The sequence below is a fragment of the Leopardus geoffroyi genome, chromosome X (assembly GCF_018350155.1).
Source record: "Leopardus geoffroyi isolate Oge1 chromosome X, O.geoffroyi_Oge1_pat1.0, whole genome shotgun sequence".
In the NCBI taxonomy this organism is placed as follows: domain Eukaryota; kingdom Metazoa; phylum Chordata; class Mammalia; order Carnivora; family Felidae; genus Leopardus; species Leopardus geoffroyi.
Genome location: NC_059343.1, coordinates 35,767,934 through 35,789,006, shown reverse-complemented (window position 1 = coordinate 35,789,006; position 21,073 = coordinate 35,767,934). Strand labels below are relative to the sequence as shown.

Sequence of the window (21,073 nt, the reverse complement as noted above, 5' to 3'; positions counted from 1 at the left end):
TCTGTTAGTCATTCTTTGGACCATGATTAATTTGATAACTTCAAGAAGTATAATTTTGCTATAATTTGGAATCTAGTTTCTATATAAAAAGTTCCTTTCTTTCATGATTTTTCCCCTCCAAGTACTACCTGTTATATTTTACTTTAATATTTATTATCCAAGTGTTCTTTTTTTTTTTAATGTTTATTTTTGGGGGAGAGCATGAACCGGGGAGGGGCAGAGAGAGAGGGAGACAGAGGATCCAAAGTGGGCTCCACGCTGAACAAGCAGAGAGCCCGATGTTAGGCTCAAACTCATGAACTGTGAAATCATGACCTGAGCCAAAGTCAGACACTTAACCAACTGAGCCACCCAGGCGTGCCCCCCTGCCAGGTGTTCTTGATCTAAAATGAGTATACAGAAAATTTTAAGAACTTACCAGAAACTTAAGGGAAAGGGAAAATGTTCATGTGTGTTTCACTATTTCTTGTGGAATTGTCTCTCTAAGGGAATGATTTGAAGTTTACTTTGGATGGATTTAGTATCGAGGTTATTAAGAGAAAATAAGAGGCCAGACAGCATTGTGCTGCACAACCCCAGGATATCATATCTCACAATCTTCTTTAAGTCGCCTCCACTTCCAAGTGGCCAAGTGATTTATTCAAATACCTTGCCCAGGAATATGACATTGATGGAAAGGCACATTTAGATCAATATAAAATAAGAGCTAATATTCACTGAGAGCTACTATTGTCAGGCACTGGCCTGAGTATTTCAGTGTGTGTTTAATCCTCCCATCAACTCAGTAGGATATGTATTAATATCCTCCTTTTACAGACGAGTAAACTGAGGCCCAGAGAAATGAAGTTTCAAATTTGCTGAGATAAAATTAAGTTTGCCTAAGATCAAACAGCTAAAAGGGGGCAGTTTGAGTCCAGAGCTAGCATTCCTACATACTGTGCCACTTTGCTTTTAACCATGAAGTCAGGGGAAAGTTTTGTGTAGGCTCTTCCGCCAGAGCCTTTGACTCCACACAATTTTAACACTTTTCCAAGCTCAAGAAGCTCACTAAAAAGCAACTAAAACTGAAAGGACTTCTTGTCACATAGGGTTGACAGTCCATTACCTTCTGACCCTCATTACACTTATTCGGAGCTTAACTAAGACTGCCTTATGTAAGAAGCGCTAATTATAACCGAGAATACTAAATAATCATCATCTAAGCTGGATGCTTCAGGACCATAGTGGAAGAAGCTCTTACCGGGCTCAGGGCAGTACAGCCCTCCAGGATCCAGGGCATGCGTCGTCCCTGTTTGCCACTGCTAGATGGCCCAGTGGCGGATGTTTTTGAACTTTGTGTCACCTTGGCACACTGCAGGAGCATGGTAGATGCGTGGTACAGGCAGCCGGCGGTCACACCGCACTAATGCCTTTATTTGCCACAGCCAATGTGTGGGCTTAGGAACTAAATAAACTTCATAGAATTGTATAATGCAAGGAACATCTGTAATTCAAGAAGTGTACCTTGAGCACCTTACACATCTCTACAATAAAAGAGGCACGGACACCAGGAGGGGGAGTCGAATCGGGGACTGGCAGGGTTTCAGTTTGGGGAAATAGACTAGAGGGCGGAAGAGTTTCAGGTACAGGCTCTCTGGGCAAGCACTTGATAAAGGAATTAGGCGTCTGCGATCCCCTAACGCTGGGGTGGTGCACGTACCGGTTAAGCCAGAAGGCTCCGCCCAGGGATCAAGGAGGCTGCGCGAGGAGCTCAACCCCCTCCCTTCGCCGTGCTCGTGGGGCCTGCCTCCAGGCGGGGCCAGGCCGACTGCGCAGCCGCCGCCCACTGCGCAGCCACCGCCCACTTGCGCAGCCACCGCCCACTGCGCAGCCGCCGCCCACTGCGCAGCCGCCGCCGGCGACGGCGTCTTCCCAGGCTTCCGCGCCTGCGCACTGCCGCCTGCCCCGCCCCTCGCCCCGCTGCCTCCTGGGCTCGAGCGGGACATGGTGCTGTCTGAGCTGGCAGCGCGCCTCAACTGCGCCGAGTACAAGAACTGGGTGAAGGCGGGCCACTGCCTGCTGCTGCTGCGCGGCTGTCTGCAGGGTTTCGTCGCCCGCGAGGTGGTCGCTTTCCACCGCGGCCTGCTCGCCGCCGCCCCCAACCTGGGCCCCCGCGCCACCTGCTGCAGCGGCTCGCGGTGCAGCCCGCGCGCTCGCCAGGTGAGGCCAGGGCCGGGGACCTTGACCACCGCACCCTATCCCCTGTCCTGGTCCCCGAGCGCGGTGTCCCGAGCCCTCCCTGGGGCGGGGCCGACCTCAACGCTCCTCGTTCACTTGCCCAAAACAGCACCCCTTCGCCCGGGACCCCTTCTCACCGCCGCCCCCTGTAGTTTCAGCCGCAGTGTCAGGTATGCGCAGAGTGGAAACAGGAGATTTTGAAACACCACACTAACAGGAATGGAGACGTCCACTGGGGAAACTGCCGACCGGGCCGGTGGCCCGTCGACGCCTGGGAGGTGGCCAAGGTAAGCACCTGCTCGGGAGGATAGGAGGTGACCCACCAGGTAACTGGTCACTTGAAGCCCAGAGCCTCATAAACAGATGCGGGAGAGAGGAAAGGGTGTTTGATATAGGGTCTAGTGTTTACGAGGTTCAGGGCTGTTGTACTGGATCTAACCTAGGTTAGGGAAGTAGAAGCTTTCTTCTACCTTTCTGCTAACAAGGCAGTTGAGTTTGCTACCCGCTATAAGGAAAATTTCGACAAGAGATGCCGACACCAGATGTAGAGTGAGCATCATGAGCACAGGCCCAGCTAAGGAGTAAAACTTTGAGGAGGTCGCGGTGAAGTGTGCAGCCAGATAGAAGACTATTAGGCCTGTTTTCAGATCTTTGCACTATGACTTACTAGCTGAGACAATTGGGGAATTTTTAAGAACTTTTTGATGTTTGCTAGAAGCCCTGTAGGGAGTGGGGAGGGGCAAAGTCACTTCCTAACACAAATTAACTTTTGCAGTCAATCTGCATACTAATTAGCAGCCAGGCACAGGCTTGGTGCCGGGAAAGCAGGGATCAGAGTCCCATTTCAGCTGCTGCTGTGTGACAGTAGCCCAGCCTCTGTACCCTAACCTCAAAAATGAGGAAGTTGGACTTGATCAGTGGCCACCAGGCTGGTGGCTATCGTGGACCCATAAACCCACCACATCTACACCCTCTTCCCCATTTTTTTTTGTTGTTGTTGTTGCCACCATAGACTTGCCAACTTTTACCCAGAAAAGAAAGAAACCCAAAATTCTACCCTTGACTGTGACTGTCCCTTACCTGTTTGGTCTTTGTTGCTGCTTTCATACCCTTGGCATCCTCTTGAAGCCCTTGCCACCTGTTCATGCCCCTTTCTGTTGCTGTCATCAAAAGACCTTCCAGTCCTACCAGAGTATTTATATGCTCTTCCCAGCCACACCCTCCTCTTTTCTCCTCTCTGAACTTGCATGACCCACCCCCAACCCCGATAACACTGTAATCTGTTTGTGCTCAGGGGAAGAATCTCTTGAGGGAGCTGACTGGTTTCTTTCTTTCTTTCTTTCTTTCTTTCTTTCTTTCTTTCTTTCTTTCTTTCTTTCTTTCTTCTTTCTTTCTTTCTTTCTTTCTTTTAAATGTTTATTTATTTTTGAGAGAAACCGAGAGAAAAAGTGTGAACGAGGGAGGGACAGAGAGAAGGAGACACAGAATCCGAAGTGGGCTCCAGGCTCCAAGCTGTCAGCACAGAGCTCAACACGGGGTCCAAAGTCAATGCAAGATCATGACCTGAGTGGAAGTCAGACCCTTAACCAACTGAGCCACCCAGGCTTTTTTTTTTCTTTCTTTTTTTTTTTTTTTTTTTTTTGAGTTTATTTATTTAGTTTGAGAGAAAGAGCGTGTGAGAAGGGCAGAGGGCTCAAACTCACAAACCATGAGATCATGACCTGAACAGAAATCAGAAGTCAGACGCTTAACCCATTGAGCCACCCAGGCACCCCAAGGTTAGCTGACTGGTATCACTTTTAGTTCTTGATCACGAGTCCCATTGCTCTGGCCTTGCCTGTGTATAGGGCTCCTGTTTCTGGAGACAGCTGTTGCTGCCTTTCCTTCTGTAAGCTTCCACTCCTCCACCCTCACCCCCAGCTGCTGACTTTTTTCCTGGAGTTGATGCATGCCCTCAGATACATGCTTCTGCATCTTTTTGCCAGACCTACCAGCCTATCTCCATGTGCACTGTCTTCCTTCTGCTAGAGTTGGAAGGGCATCTCTTACTGCCTTGGCTCTCCACTTGTGTGTCAGACCACGTTCCCTCCCACCTACCCACAGACTTTCAGTCTTCAAGTATCCACTCTTTCTCCCTGTCAGCTTAGTCCCATCACCATACAAATAGCTTTAACGTTGCCTCAGTTTATTTAATTTTTTTTTGAAAAAGAAAGAAAAGATTAAACATAGGGTTACCACATGACCTAGCAATTCCACTTCTAGGTTTATACTGAATGAATTTAGAAATATACGTCCACACAAAAACCACACACATTTGTGTGTGAGTGTTCCTAGCAGCACTATTCACGATAGCCGAAATGTGGAAACAACACAAATGTCCATCAGCTGATGAATGGATAAGCAAAATGTGGCCTGTCCATATAATGAGGTGTTATTTAGCCATAAAAGGAATGAAGTTGGTTGAACCTTGAGAACATTATGCCAAGTGAAAGAAACCAGGCATATATTATATGAAATGTCCAGAATGGGCAGATATGTAGAGATAAAAGGTTAGTGGTTGCCAGGGCCTGGGGGTAAGAGGGAAGTGATAGTGAATGGAGGTAGAGGGCTTCTCTTCGGGGTGATGAAAATGTTCTAAAACGAACTGGTGATGGTTGCACAACTGTGTGAATATACCAAAAACCACTGGACTGTACATTTTTTGTATCACGGTGTAACTGACATATGACATTGTATCAGTTTTAGATGTGCAACAGAAGGGTTTGATAGGAGTATCGAGTGATTGGCCACATCACCATACATAGTTACAAAAAGTTTATTTTCTTGTGATGAGAACTTCTAAGATCTGCTGTTTCAGCTACTTTCAAATACAACACAGTATTATTAACTACAGGCACCATGCAGTACAATACATCCCCAGGACCTATGTATTTTATAACTGGAAGTCAGTTCCCTTCGACCCCCTTCACCTATATTGCCCGTTCCCACCCCCCACCTCTGAAAACCACCGATCTGTTCTCTGGATCGCTGAGCTTGGGTTTTTGCTTTGGTTTGGTTTAGATTCCACATAGAAGTGGGATCACACAACATTTGTCTTTCTCTGACTTATTTCACTCAGCATAAGGCCCTCAAGATCCATTCACATTGTTGGAAAGAACTGTATGCTTTATTTATTTATTTTTTCAACGTTTATTTATTTTTGGGACAGAGAGAGACAGAGCATGAATGGGGGAGGGGCAGAGAGAGAGGGAGACACAGAATCGGAAACAGGCTCCAGGCTCTGAGCCATCAGCCCGGAGCCTGACGCGGGGCTCGAACTCACGGACCGCGAGATCGTGACCTGGTTGAAGTCGGACGCTTAACCGACTGTGCCACCCAGGCGCCCCTAATGTTTATTTATTTATTTTTTCAACGTTTAAGGAACTGTATGCTTTGAACTGGTGAACTGTATGGCATGTGGATTATATCTCAATAAAGCCGTTTAAAAAAAAAAAAGCTTGAATAGATATTTGGAAAATAAAATTTTAAAAGAAAGAAATGCTTCCCTTGAGCCATTCCCTCTAGCACTCTCCCCATCTCTCTGCCTGCCTCCCATGTGCATGCCCAGCAGAGCGTCTCAGAAAGGGTTTTATGCCTGTTGTCTTTCCCTCAGCTCCCGGTCACTCCTCAACCCATTCCACCGTGGCTTCTGCCCCTCCCAGCACACTGCATCTATTTTGTCGGCACACTTGACCTCCAGTTCTCCAGCCTCATCTTTCTTGCCTCTCAGACATTTGGCTCTCCTGGCCACTCTTGAAACAGTTGTGGCTCTGTGACATCATTCTCCCCCACAGGTTTCCTCCTCTCTCTCTGGCTCTTCCTCCTCCTCGGCCTCCTCCTGGTCCTCGGTGGACATTTCTCAGGCCTCTTCTGTCCCCCTCTTCTCTTCTGGTGATATCGCCCCGGCCATGGAGTTCACCATTAAAGACTACCCTTATGCTAATGGCTCCCCATTTCGTACCCCTGGCCCTTCCCATATGCAAGTGCGTGCTCGACCCCTCTCCTTATTCCCTCCTGGGGACTTTGTATTTACTCCTCGAGCAGGACTCTTCATCTCTACCACCACCACCCCCCAACCCCACCACCAAACCCACGGCCACACTCCAGCAGCAACTACCTACAACCACCCTCGATTCATCTCTCCCTCTCCACCCCCTTGTTTACACCTGCACAATAGTTTTGGATGCTTCTCTCCATCTCCACGTCACAACTCTCACCTCTCCTGCCTGGCCTCTGGCTGCAGCCTCCATCCCAGTCACCTCTGCTGCTCTGGTCATGTGTGGTCACCTCTGGTCCGTTCTCCACACTGCAGGATGTGTGGTATTCAGGGGTAAATTGGCTCATTTTCTTCCCTTGCCTAAAACCCTCACATGGCTTCCTGATATCCTTCGAATAAACTCCAAACCCCTTTCCAGGGCCAGTAAAGCCCAGCACGATCTGGCCCCTGTTTGTTTCTCCAACTTCATCTCCCCCTACTCACTGAACACGCAGTAGAGGATAGTGAGAGGCAAGTAACAGGTGTTTCCCACCATGTGCCTTTGACATCTGGAACACGGTGGCATGCAACACCATTTTAAGAAACTCCTTTCAGTGGCAAGGAGGCAGCAAAGCCTCGCTGTCGGCTTCTAGTTCTGAAGAAAGGGAATAAGTCCTAGAATAAAACGTTAACGTGGGAAAGACAGTTTTATACTGGCAAGAAAATGCCAGATGGGACGTTCCTTGTAATAGAAAAGAAAAACTATGCCTGGTTTTGAGGCACCTAAGATCCCTTCTTAACTTTGGGATTATCCTCCCAGCAGGAGCTGAAGTGTTTTTTGTTGATGATGGTGGTGGGTTTTTTGGGGTTTTTTTTTTTCCAGTTTTACTGCCCTGCTTTGGCTGTGATAAGTTAACTTCTTTGTAAACATTGTAGCATCCACTATAGACTTTCAGAGGATCAGCAAGTCAGTGGCTGTTAAGACATGAGAAGACAGTGGTACTGGCTACTGTATCTTTTTTTTTAATGTTTATTCATTTTTGAGAGAGCAAGCATGAACGGAGGGGCAGAGAGAAGGGGTGGGGGGGGGGGGTGGGGAACAGAATCTGAAGCAGGCTCCAGGCTCTGAGCTCTCAACATAGCACACGGGACTCGAACTCACAAACTGTGAGATAGTGACCTGAGCCAAAGTCCGATGCTTAACCGACTGAGCCAGCCAGGCGTCCCCCAAAGTTCTTAATTGTGTGAGGCTCCAGTGGAGGATTCCACCACCATCAGGAACATAGCCATGACTCTCCTTGGGGTGTGTTGGCACCGACCACAAGCCCTTTCTGTAATACCGTTACGAGCAGCACTATAGGAAATGTGGTTGCCTGCCTACTGAAATGTGTCTGTTTTCAGGAAAATAGGTCTCTTTATTTAGAGTTCTTATTGCAAGTAATTTTGCTTATGTCATCGTTTCTAGTTCCTTGGCAGGAATGTACTCTTGAGCTGCTGAGCTTGGTAAAATTATTGCATTCAGATGTAAATTTGGAACTGTTGCAGAAGAGAAATATGCCCAAGCCTTGCTGTGACACCATTTTGGGGGTCTGTGCCATAAAATCCTACAGAAGGCAAGATCACACTAGAACGAGGCCCTTCTGATATATCTAGTATCTCAAACCCTAGGATCCCATCTGCAACTCCTAGGTAGGTCATGCTCACGTTGCACTATCAGCACGGTAATTGCCAACATTTATGGCCTGTTGGTTTACCGTGTGCCGGACACCGTCCTTCACCTGCATTAACTCACGTAATTCTCACAACATCCTTCGAAGTAGACGAGGACAGTTATCCCCTACTTACCAATGAGGACTCTGAGGGTAAGTAACTCGCCTAGGGTCACCCAAGTTGGCAGGTGGCTGAGGTGGGATGTGAACGTGGCTCTATCACACTCCAAAGCCCAGGCTCACTTGGGAGTAACTCTCACTTTTAAATTTTAAATCTTCTTTAACAATTCAGCCACTGAAACCTCAGGAAGGAAAAGAGGGGGGAAAAAAGGACTGGTTTCTACCTATGCTTCCTGCTTGTCCACCATTAGGAAAGGACAGTTATGCCAAGTGTTGAAGTATTTCTGATAGCAGAGGGATAGATAGAGCAACCCTTCGGTTATCACACTTGGCCAAGCCTTAGCTCTGACACTCTTTCCCAGCCTGTGTTTTGGACTCACAAGGCTCTACCTTGAAACCGCAGTAAGAACATTCCAATCAGCATTTGGGAAACAGGCAAGTAACATTTGCCCACCGGTTCCTAGGGTTGGAGGAGACTCAGGTGTCCCTTGTGCCTCCCCTACTCTAGGCCTTCATGCCCCGAGGACTGGCAGACAAAACAGGCCCTGAGGAATGTGATGCCGTTGCCCTTTTAAGCCTCATCAACACCTGTGATCACTTCATGATTGATCGAAAGAAAGTCACAGAGGTAAGAGCTGTCACATGTAAAGCCATCCAGTGAGGGGCCCCTGGGTGGCTCAGTTGGTTAAGTGTCCAACTTCGGCTGAGGTCATGATCTCACAGTTTGTGGGTTTGAGCCCCACATCATGCTCAGATGCTGACAGGTCAGATCCTGGAGCCTGCTTCAGATGCTCTATCCCCCCCTCTCTCTGCCCCTTCCCCACTCATTCTTTCTCCCTCTCTCTCACTCAAAAATAAATAAACATTAAAAAATAATAATAAAAATAAAATCATCCCGTGAGAGTCAGTCGGGTCGGTGCTGTGAAGGGCAGCTGAGAAAGACACCCTGCGGTGCTCAAGCAGCCGTGCGCACACCCACGTAGCAGACGGTCTCTCCCCAGAACAGTGTCGTGCAGGGAAAGTTAGACTTTGGCTCAAGGTTGGCAACACTAAGTGGGCTAGTGGGGCCCACGTCGCATGCACCTTCTGTGTGTCCAAGAACCCCTATGAGAATGCAGGTAGGAGACTGGCCCCTGAGTTCTCCCTCACTGAAGTTTCCCAACACCTTGATCTTCTGTTCACTGCTAAAATAGATGAGCCACCAATTTCTCTCCCCTGGTCTGCCATAAACAGAAGTCAGGTAATTTTCCATATTAAAAAAAAAAATAGGGGCGCCTGGCCGGCTCACTCAGTGGAGCATGTGACTCTTGATCTCGAGGTTGTAGATTCGAGCCACACGTTGGGTGTAAAGATTACTTAAAAAAATAAAACGTTTAAAAAATAAAAAATAAAACAGAGAGGAGTGCATCACTCTGTCGGTCATGTGCCAGCATTTGAATCCTGCCCTTCTGACTCTCTTTGGCTAACCCTAACAGACAAGCAGTCTCCGAATAGATCACTATGCTTGTCAGATTTCCTCTGGGGGATTTAGACTTTCTCTGTTTCACCAGAGAACAGCTCTCGCACATTGATTAGTCTCAGGGTTGTCGAAAAGAGTATACAACGTACCTGGATTATATATAACATATAGAGAAAATGCACGTGTATTTTGCTGGCATGCTAGCAGCTGGAAGAACTGAGAATCTTTCATAATATCAGCAGACAAAAACTGTCACAGTACAAAGTCGACCTCTTCGTATCTTTTAGCTAAGAACGTGGAAGACTTTATGTGAATTGTATACTAATACACAATGAGACAGAAGCATTTGTTATACAATATAGGCAAAAGTTGATTTTGTTTTCATCAGACTTGCCACATCAAAACACCCCCTTCGCCCACCTTCCTGGAGCTCCAACAATATTTAAAAGAGTTTTGCATTGTCTGCTTCAGCCTTTGGGTATACGTAGAGCCAGTAACCAATTCTCTTGCTCTTTGGCAGGTGGTTTTTTTTTGTTTGTTTGTTTGTTTTTGATAAGAGTGGTCTCTTTTTTTTTTTTTTTAGTTATTTGTTTGTTGTTTTTGAGAGAGAGCGAGAGCAGGAGAAGGGCAGAGAGAGAGGGAGACAGGATCCGAAGTGGGCTCTGCGCTGACAGCAGTGAGCCAAATGTGGGGCTTGAGCTCACAAACCACGAGATCACAACCTGAGCCCAAGTCGGCTGCTCAAGTGACTGAGCCACCCAGGCACCCCTGGCAGGTGGTTTTAAGTTTAGAGATTTGGGAGGTTGTGTAAGAGATAACCAGCCAGTCACAAGATTTCAAGAGCCGACAATAGTTGTAGGCCTGTTTTTATTTCTCACTCGTTACTCCAAGTAGCAGGCAGTCAAACATCCCCCTGAAGCCTTGTGGACTTCGTAATTAACGAAGCGTTTCTGCAGTTTTTCTTGGGAAGTCCAGAATTTCCATTTACCCCGTCATTTGACTTTGAAACCTTCTATCTTTTTTTGCCTTTCTGTAGGTGATTAGATGTCGTAATGAGATCATGCATTCTTCAGAGATGAAAGTGTCTTCTCTGTGGCTTCGAGATTTTCAGATGAAGATCCAAAATTTTCTGAATGAATTCAAGAATATTCCAGAGATTGTGGCAGCCTACGCCAGAATAGAACAGGTAAAAATCAGATTTAACGGTTCTGGCATAAAGAACTAAGGAGAGGGGCGCCTGGGTGGCTAAGTTGGTTTAAGTGTCTGACTCTTGATTTCCACTCAGGTCATGATCTTGAGGTTGGTGGCATCGAACCCCACGTCAGGCTCCATGGTATAGCGTGGAGCCTGCTTGGGATTGTCTCTGCCCCTCCCCCGTGCATGCACAGTCTCTCTCTCTCTCAAAATAAATAAATGAACATTAAAAAAAAAAAAAAACTAAGGGAAAAAAGCAACTCCAGTCACTCATTTAGAATTTGAAGTTTGTTAGATTTAAATGAAATTTTAGAATGTAAGCAGGGGGAAAAATGTTGATACGAAATGCAGAATTGTGCTGGGCTTAAGAAGCTTTTCTGTGGTCACAAGATATTACTAAAATGGATACAGTCAAAGAGGTTTAGTTATAAATTCTTTGAGCAATCCAGTGAAACATCTTTTCCATTCCATTATTCATATATTTGTTCGATGATTCAAACAGCTGTTGACATCTGACTGGGCTGTTCACATCCCTGCAGAAGATCAGCTAGATGGATGTGAATATGAAACAGGAGTTTACCTGAGTGAGAGCCAAGTAAATGAAATAGAAATGGAATTACTAAAGGAGAAACTTCAAGAGATCTATCTTCAAGCACAAGAACAAGACGTGTTGCCTGAAGAGGTAAAAAAAAAAAAAAAAAGTATTCTATTCTCTGTGCGAGTAGACCAAAGAAAGGCACCAGGGAGGAAGAGTAGCTTGTTTCAACATATTGCCAGTTATGTTTCTGATTTATAAGTCCGATCATTTCCAGAAATGCATGTTCTTTTGACACAGACTAACACTACCTTTAAACAAATATTTTCCCTCAATCAGCAGACATCTGAGTGCCTAATGTGTGCAGAGTGGCACAACACGGTAAGGGCTCCAACAGGTTTCTGAACAAAAGGCTCTGGGGATTCTCTGCAGGTCGAGAGGGGATTGCAAAAAAAGACTTTGCTGAGAAGATGCTGTTGAGCCAGGACTAGGAGGATCACGTAAGAGTTTGGCAAACTGGCATGAGTGGAAGGGTGTTCTTGGCAGGAGGAACAGCACTTGCAGAGGTATAGAAGAATAACTTGGACCTGAGCAGTGGTAAGGCCAGCATAGAAGATGTGGTCAGATGCGAGGGCAGTCAGGTAGCTTGAAGCCGTATTTTGAAAGGTTTGTTGTGCTGTTCCAAGGGGCTTGGACCTTATTCCTAAAAAGCAGTAGGGAGCCAATGGGTGTTTTAGGCCAGAAAGAGTTAATCAAATGGATCCAGTATGGCTTTTAGAAAGTTAACTCATGGTAGTTGGAGCTTGGAGACTTGCAGGATGGTGTCACAGCCATGCGAGGTTGGAGAAAGGACAGAAACTAGAGGTGCGGTGGAGGGGCCGCATTCTGGAGGCATTGCTTGGGTAGAGCTGATGGCTCTTAGTGGATACTTATATTACTTGGAGTGTGGCATGGGGCTGGAAGGAGGTGGGGAAGGAGGGGGTCAAAGGATCAACAAGGTTTCCAGCTTAGGCCCCTGCAGGCTAATGATGGCCGTAAGTCCTGATAGGGAATACAGGAGAAATGAATCCCCTTTGTTACATGCAAGGTATAAAAAAGCAAACAGTGTTCTGGTAAAATTCAGACGTATTCCAGTACTTGCTGGATTGGAATTTTACATCACCAGGAAATCTTGGACAAATCATTTTTCTTCTCCATTGTACCTTATCCAAGCAAAGTAGTTTTGCTGGTTGCCTCTTTAAATACAGAGTGTTTATTTACTATAAAGTATTTCATTCATTAAGCCGTACTCCTTACTGGTCCATATGCATATGTTAATCATTCTGACCTTGACCTAGATGATTCATTCAGCCTGGTGAGCTCCTAATTTAGCAGCGGGACCAGGTACCACTGGTTTCTGGATGCTCCCACCCCAGCACAGCATAGGTGTTTACAATGATGAAGAGGACAGTTAAGTCTTGTATTTTCTAAACCCGGGTGTTTTACCTTACTTTATTTTAAAATACCATTAGAACCAGGGGCATCTGGGTGGCTCAGTTGGTTCAGCATCCAACTCTCAATTTCGGTTCAGGTCATGATCTCAAGGTTCGTGGGATCGAGCCCTGTGTTGGGCTCTGCACTGACAGTTTGGAGCCTCCTTGGGATTCTCTCTCTCCATCATCTCTCTCTGTTCCTCCCCCATTTGTGTGCTCTCTCTCTCTCTCTCAAAATAAACAAAAAAAAATAAAATAAAATACCATTATAACCGGCCCCAATTTTCTTTCTGCTGCTTTTGTTAGAAGCAGTGTAGAACGGAACAAGACAACAATGGGGTTGGAGAGGAGGGGTCAGACTCAAGCCCCTTGAGTGGTCACTAGCTCTGTCTTCTCTCTCTTTTTTTTTATTTATTTATTTATTTATTTTTTTAACGTTTATTTATTTTTGAGACAGAGAGAGACAGAGCATGAACGGGGGAGGGTCAGAGAGAGAGGGAGACACAGAATCCGAAACAGGCTCCAGGCTCTGAGCTGTCAGCACAGAGCCCGACGCGGGGCTCGAACTCACGGACCGCAAGATCATGACCTGAGCTGAAGTCGGCTGCTCAACCGACTGAGCCACCCAGGCGCCCCTCTGTCTTCTCTCTTGAGGGACCTGTGGTTCTTTTTTTTTTTCTGTCTGTGTAACACACAGCAAAATGCATCTGTACAGGAGCACACTCAAGCCAGGAGTCTGTGTAATTTAGAAGCTGGAAGGGAACCTGGCGGTCACCATATCCCCTGCTTTACATGCCAGGCAGCAACCCCAAGGAGCAGGCAGGAACAGATGAGTGTGAGGGTTGGCGCATGGGTCTCCCTCCTCTGGTCCTGTGCCTTTCCACATGCGGCACTGCAGATCTCATATCGCTGAGGTGCTGGCAGCTGTCAATTCTGAACCCTCATTACCTCTGCTTTACAGAGAGGAAACTGGGGTTGGGTGGCCCGTCCTCTGCATCCCAAAGCCTCTATATAGAATTGATAAATTTGCATTTTTCCTGCTTTCTGTTCAGTAGACCATGGCATTTCTCTTGATATTTCAATTGATCAAAATGTAAGTTAGGATTGATTGGCACATTATCTCAAAGAATTTGAAGGTTGGCTTTCCATGATGCGTGGAACTGATCTCTTTTGAAAGTTCCACACCATACATGATTATCCACATTCTTTAGGGTGAGCCTCCAAAGTCTGAAGATTTGCTAAGCCAAATGGCAGTGAATTGAAAATGTCATCAGCTGCGGCTGACTGTTAATTTCAGCTGAGGTCATGATCTCGCGGTTCATGGATTTGAGCCCCACATCAGGCTCTGAGCTCACAGAACGGAGTCTGCTTCAGATCTTCTGTGTCCCTGTCTCTGCCCCTCTCCCTCCCTCTCTCAAAAATGAATAAATGTTAAAAAAAAATTTTTTTTTAATTCAGCTAAAGCATGTCAAGCGCAGTAAGTGGCTAAAAAACATGTAAGGAATTTATGCATTCTTTAAAACCATTCCTGATATCTTAAACCCTGGTGAAGGGACCATCTCCACAGAGACCCCTGGGGAGACATAAGCAGAAGGGGCAGTGACAGATGTACCTGACTCAGTCAGAAAAAGGATTGAAATGACCCTTCATTTATTATATTCCAGAAAATACTTATGGAGCATGTACCTACTATGTGCCAGGCACAGTTCTAGAAGCTTGGTGTGCATCAGTGACCAAAACAAAGATCCCCGTAGGGGGAGACGTAAACAGTCAATGTAGTAAGCAAACGGCGTTTCTCAGCTTTAGAAGAAGTACTGTGTCAAGCACAGAATGGGGGACGAGGAGTAGCAGAGTGGGGACGAGTATCAGGTTGCAACCAGGTGGTCAGGTTGGCCCCCTGGAAAAGGTGAGGATTAGCCATGTGCACATGTGCAGGGAGAACCTTCAGGCAGGGGGGACAGCAATGTGAGCAGGATGGCTGGGGTGCGGATAGAGAAAGAAAAGCGTGTGAGGAGTTAAGAGAAAGTAAGGCGAAGGAAGCAGGTCATATTGGCCCGTGAGCCATCAGAAGGACGTAGGCTCTTACTCCTGCGATGGCCGCCGTGGGACAGGAGCAGGGAGACACACAAGGAGGCTCCTGTACTTACCGGGTTCAGACCAGGACAGAAGTGTAGACATGGTATGGTGAGAAGGTGCGCACATGGGGGCATGTAGAGACGTCAAAGACAAGTCCAAGGGTTTGGGATTAAGCAGAAGAATGGGGATGCTAAGCATGTTTTGCCTAGAGCAGCACATGGCACATAGTAGACTGGCTCTTGATAAGTATTTGTGGAACGAATGTACCAGACACAATGCTAAGTTCTTGGAGTAGATTATTTCTTTTTTTATTAAAAAAAAATTGTATTTAATGCTTTATTTTTGAGAGACACAGAGCATGAGCAGGGGAGGGGCAGAAAGAGAGGGAGACACAGAATCTGAAGCAAGCTCCAGGCTCTGAGCTGTCAGCACAGAGCCTGACACGGGGCTTGAACCCATGAACCTCGAGATCGTCACCTGAGCCGCAGTTGGATGCTTAACCAACTGAGCCACCCAGGCGCCCCGGAGTAGATTATTTCTAGTGCTCACAAGAATCCTAGGTGGTGTTGGTAGCCTCATCTTTCATTGGCATATGTGGAAGTGAGCTCAGAGAGGTCAAGTGTCTTACCCAAACTTACACAGCTGGTTAAGTGGTAAAGCTGGGCTTCAAAATCCAAGTCTGTCTGACTACATTCCGTGATTTTTCTAGTACTTTCAGTTTTTCCATCTCTATTTCCTCTTCTCCCTTTACATATAAACGTGCAGAAGTCTTCCCTATTCTTAATTTAAAAAAATTTTTGACTGTGTCTCTGCACCGCCCCCACCACCCCCCCAAACTAAAATAATCACCCCTCTTAAGCACATTTCAAGGGCACAGAGGATCAAGAGGTCACAGCAAAAGGATCACAGTGCCCAAGTCATCCAATGAGAAGGTCTCTGGAGAGGGGGAGGAAGGCCCCCACTCCATCTTGGAGTGTGTGCAGTTCGCAGACTCAGTCAGCGGTGTCATGGGCATCTGATGGGAACCCAGTACCAAGCACAGGCATAAGCGCTAACAGTGCAGTATCCAGTTACCAACGTGTGCTGGGGGTAATGTCGTCAGTGTGATCTTTCACATTTTTATGGTTTCCAGATTTATTACTTAAAGCCCAGGTAACTTTGAGGAGCAGTAGACTTGCTTCCAGCTGTGTAATAAACATCCTGTTCCCCTCTACTTAACTAATCTGTCTGGAGATCTCTGGCAGTCTTTAGCTCCTCGCTGGCCCTCCCAGATCCCTGTTCATCCTAGCCACAAGCCACAGCCAGTCTTCTCCCTCCCTCCCATCCCGCCATCATCCAGCATCTGGCTGTTTCATGTGCCTACATCACAATAACCTGAGTGCGTGCTTAGTTTACGCCCCACATCTACTGCATCAGAATCAATTATGAATTCTCTGTAAAGTTTAAGAACCACCACTCTGCTAGGAGTAAGGTACTCCATTGCTTGTCTTCATCAAATTTAAGTCATCTTGACTTAGCTTGGAGTTCAGGGTCCCCCATTAAAAAAATTCACCATGCCCCCAAAATATGAGTGGCTCTCATTTAAGCAAAGTGACCGGTTAGGGGATCCTGAGGATAAGCCCAGTGAAAACACTTCCATTGTACTATTCTGAGAGTACTTGTATTAGTTTAAGCGTTGGGAAGTATGCATTACTGGTGGGAGTTTAAATCAGCACAGTAACCTCTATAGTTGGTAGTTTGGGCAAAATCTATTAACAGTAAAAGAGAAAACTCAAAATTAACACCACGTTCCACTTCTAAAAACAGATCCTACAAATAGCCTGTCACTTGTGCAAAATGACACGTGTACCAGGTTAGTTACTCCAGCATTATTGCTCCTAACAGAAGACTTGAAATAATATGTTAAAATGTGAAGCATCCATAACTGAAATACTATATAGTCATTAAAAAAAAATAATGAGGCCACTCTTTCTAATCTGCCACAGAAAAAAAAACTCGGTTGAGGGACAGCATCTAGTATGCTGCCATTTGTGTTTTTTAAAATGTGTATGTGTCAGTCATAGTTATTGTGAAAAAACTTTTAAATGTGTATGTATACATGTATATATGTGTGCTCACATGTAAGTCTCTGGAAGAAACACAAGAAACTTTATTGTGGTCCCCTCTGAAGATAGGAGCTGGGTGACTGGGGACAGGGTGGGGAAGAAGACTGACTTTTTACCTTGTTCCCCTGTGTTCATTTTGAATTCTGTACATATACATTTATTACTATTAACCATACATATATTTTATAAGTATTTAATATACACATATTCAATAGTAATAAATGTGCAGCTATAAATTCCAAATGAAAGGGCATCATTTTGTTTTAATATTACAGTATACGTATATATGTGTGCATACGTGTGTGTGTGTGTGTGTGTGTGTGTACATACACATATACAGATAGAGACAGATATATAGCCCTTTCCTACAAATGCAGGAAATTTTTTTTTTTCAAATGCAGGAAGTTTTAAAGCAAAAAGAATTAAAAATTTTTCCCCATTTTTATGAGATGTAATTGACATGCAGCTTAAGGCATACAGCATGATGATTTGACCTACATATACTGTAAAATGGTTACCACGGTAAGTTTAGTTAATATCCATTTGCTCATACAGATACAAACAAAAAATAAGAAAAAAACTTTTCCTGGTGATGCGAACGCTTAGAATTTACTCTTGTAACAAATGTCCTGTATATCACACAGCAGTGTTCGCTGTAATCATTGTGTTGTACATTCCATCCCTAGTACTTTTTTTATCTTATAACTAAAGTTTGTTACATTTTGATCCCCTCCCTCCCATTCCCTCTTTGCCCCACCCCACCCCCCCCTTCTAGTTACTACAATTCTGATCTCTTGGTCTTTGAGTTTGCTTTTTGGGGCTTTTTTTTTTTTTTTTTTAAGATTCCACGTATAAATCATACAGTATTTGTCTTTCTCTGACTTCTTTCACTTAGCATAATGCCCTGAAGGTCCATCCACGTTGTCACAAATGCAGGATTTCCTCCTTTTTTTTATGGCTGAATAATATCCCATGGTATATATATGTACCACAACTTCTTTATCCATTCATCTATCGATGGATACTTAGGCTGTTTCCACATCTTGACTGTTGTTAATAATGCTGCTCATGAACATGGGGCTGCAGATATCTCTTCCACATGGTGTTTTTATTTCCTTCAGATATATTCCCAGAAGTAGAATTGCTGGATCTCATGGTAATTGTGTTTAATTTTTTTGAGGAACCTCCATACTGTTCTCCATAGTGGCTACACCAGTTTACATTCCCACCAGCAGTGCACAGGGGGTCCCTTTTGACCACATCTTCACCAGCATCTGTTACCTCTTGTCTTTTTGACGATGGCCACTCTGACAGGCACATGGTGAGATTTCATTGTGGTTTTGTTTTGCATTTCCCTGATGATTAGTGATGTTGAGCACCTTTTCATGTACCTGTTGTACCTGAGTTGTACGAGTTCTTTATATATTTTGGATGTTGGCCCCTAAAAGCAAAAAAAAAAAAAAAACAAAAACAAAAAACTTGAGACAAGCAGACACCCCTTTGTGTAGCCCCAGAACTAGCTACTGATGGACACATGAGCAAGAGACAGTCTTGAAGCTAGTAAATTTTTCATCAGAATTATAAGCCTGCTATAAAATTTTCTAAGCCATACATTGTGTGGTTTCCTCTTGCAGATCTTAAATCGACTGGAAGTAGTGAAAGAATTTCTGAGAAACAATGAGGATCTTAGAAATGGTCTTACCGAAGATATACAGAAGCTAAACAGCCTCCATCTACAGCATCAAAAACCAAGTTCAAAGGAACCTGGGGCACAGACACCTGAAGGGAAGGCCTGAGGTGAGTTTAGACCTATGAGGTTAAGTAAGGATAGAATAACCTCATCTCTCTGATGCCTGTTCTCTTATGTAAGGCCATAATGAACTCACAATTTAGTCTAACCCGAAGTTTTTCTGTGTCCTTATTATTTGAAAGAAAGGACACTGAGCCCTGCGCTCTTTCTAATTGATGGTTCTCACATCTGTGAAGTAATTCAACGTAATCTGCCTGTCAGCTGTGTTTAGTCAAATATACCTGAGGTCATTGGTCTAGTCTTAAGTAAATCAACTTTCTAACATAATCCAAAAGCACATCAGCCCTAAAATGACACCAGGGATCCCTAGCTCTTCCCTGTGGCATTACTAGCAACTTGTTAATTTCCATAAGAAAAACTTGTTAAAATAACTGTCTTTGGTGTTTTACATTTTTCCTTTCAAATAAAGAAAATTAAACATTTTCTCTTGTTTTAGGCTGCCCTTTGACAAAACCCAGGCATGTTATGTGAAGGTCGGCATGGCTTCAATCTCAGCCCTTCTTTTCTGTGCAAAAGGAAAAACTTAACAGAGTGCACCACCCAAACAAAAAAGAATTTTTGTTGTCTTTTCTTGGACTTTCCTTTGACTCTTTGGGAATATTTTTTTTAATATTCGTAAGCTTCGTGTTGTGTTATCTGTAACCCACCAAAAAATGTTAGATACTGTTGTGCCAAAACTTGCTGTCACCCAGAGTTTTTTTTTTTTTTTTTTTCTTTTGTTTGTTTTGGTTTATTGGTTTTGCGGGAAGGTTTTTGCTATTCCTTTCTGATCCTAAACTTAAGCTGCTTAACACAGTAAAGGCTATTTGGCCAGCCCTGGGCGAAGGGTCACAAAGAGTTCTCTGCCAGCTGGCACACAAGCCCTGTCCCTACCCCCTTCCTAAAAAAAGTCTCGCTTATGAGGGGTGCCCAAGGGGCAGGCTGTGATGTAAATCCTTCCTTTTTGAAAGAAGGCAAGAAAACAGATTGCCCATTTTCTAGCCATTTCCAATTTAGTACAGAACTGTTGCTACCTATTTCTGGTAGCCCCGGGCACTAGGGCAAGGAGGTGGGCCCAGGCTGGTCAGTGGGGACCAGAGAACACAGTGACTTGATTGACCAAAGCAGGCAGAAGGCCCATGCCAGTCTCACAAACGGGAATGTCGGGGATAGCTTCACAGTTACTGACCTGTTTACGGTACTCCTGGGAAAAGTCAACTCCCGTGGCAATCCACTCTTTCCGCTCATTAATATCCTGAGTGCACAGGGCCTAGCCCTCATGTGCTCCATGAATATTTGTTGACCGAAGGATCCACAGATCACTTATTCATACACATGAATGTTAGACCATTAACTAAACCAACCTGGTCCTTTGTTATGAGATTTAAGGGTGAAATACCAACATTCTTTTAGAAATTCAAAGGCATCATTTTTCTTTCAGCAGATTGACAGATTCATTTGTACTTCCTCTATCCCCAAAAGTCATCTACTTCTGACTTTATCCTGTCTGTTTCCTAAACTGCAAAACCACTGTCCAGTCATATGCAGTGGTCCGGGGGATCAGCCTCACCCTTCCCTACCTCTGCTCCTGTTCAAAGCCAGCAGTGCCTAACTGGGCCATGTCACCTCTGGACCTTCAGGAACAGAATTGCCTCATTCCCCGCTTCCTGGAGGAGATGCTTCCACTCCAACCCCAAATGAAGCCATCCTCCTTTGCTTACTGAGCTGCCCATCAAGGATGTGACCCTGTAGGGGCACCTGGGTAGCTCAGTCAGTTAAGTGTCCGACTCTTGATTTTGACTCAGGTCATGATCTTGTGGTTCGTGGGTTGGAGCCCCACATTGGGCCCCACGCTGACAACTGATAGTGTGGAGCCTGCTTACAATTCTCTCTCCCCCCTTCCTTGCTAGTGCACGCTGTCTCAAAATAAATAAATAAACATTAAAAAAAAAAAAAAAAAAGGATGTGGTCTCTAGAGAATGGGGAGAGGGTGAGGTGTATTTGGTATATTTTTATATTAAAATGAGTGTAATATAATGCTGTAAACCCTGGATAAATACAAACGTGCCTGTAACTTAACTATTTGGTCTTGAATCATACATTTTCTTTCTCCCTTCATTTCATGCAGCTCCTTTAGAAGACATCAACAGTAAAGTAAGAATTTTCATTCATCTCACAACTATCCCCAAACTAAGAAGTTTGCTGAAACATTTCCTAGCTTCTAGATACAAGGTACAAGAGTTGGGATCAAATTAAATTTTGAGTCCCTAACCAATTTAAGACCTGATTTCTAACTTTAGGAACTTAGGGTTATGAACACTTTCATTTCATGCCCCTTGTATCTAGTTAGCTTTTCCTTCTCTCTCCAACGTTTATCACGTG

General features: G+C 45.0%; 1 protein-coding gene and 1 long non-coding RNA gene across 2 annotated transcripts in view; one reads left to right on the top strand and one right to left on the bottom strand.

Annotated features, from left to right (window-relative positions):
- The window catches only part of LOC123595341, a 59,151-nt gene extending 55,748 nt beyond the window's left edge, over positions 1-3,403 (bottom strand). Inside the window, exon 1 of the long non-coding RNA XR_006711134.1 lies at positions 3,298-3,403. This is a non-coding gene — a long non-coding RNA (uncharacterized LOC123595341). The remainder of the gene's footprint in view (positions 1-3,297) is intronic.
- CXHXorf38 (chromosome X CXorf38 homolog) lies at positions 1,935-20,770 on the top strand. Its single transcript, XM_045472945.1, has 7 exons — positions 1,935-2,199; positions 2,370-2,504; positions 8,570-8,689; positions 10,557-10,706; positions 11,217-11,396; positions 18,537-18,699; positions 19,149-20,770. Exons 1-6 carry the CDS (start codon positions 1,984-1,986, stop codon positions 18,696-18,698), a joined length of 963 nt encoding a protein of 320 aa, XP_045328901.1. The 5' UTR covers positions 1,935-1,983; the 3' UTR covers position 18,699; positions 19,149-20,770.
- The last annotated feature ends 303 nt before the right edge of the window (positions 20,771-21,073 follow it).

Coding starts and splice junctions, on each gene's coding strand:
- CXHXorf38 (XM_045472945.1), top strand. CDS start 1,984: ATGGTGCTGTCTGAGCTGGCAGCGCGCCTCAACTGCGCCGAGTACAAG. Junction 2,505..8,569: donor ACGCCTGGGAGGTGGCCAAG/GTAAGCACCTGC, acceptor CCCCTACTCTAG/GCCTTCATGCCCCGAGGACT. Junction 8,690..10,556: donor ATCGAAAGAAAGTCACAGAG/GTAAGAGCTGTC, acceptor GCCTTTCTGTAG/GTGATTAGATGTCGTAATGA.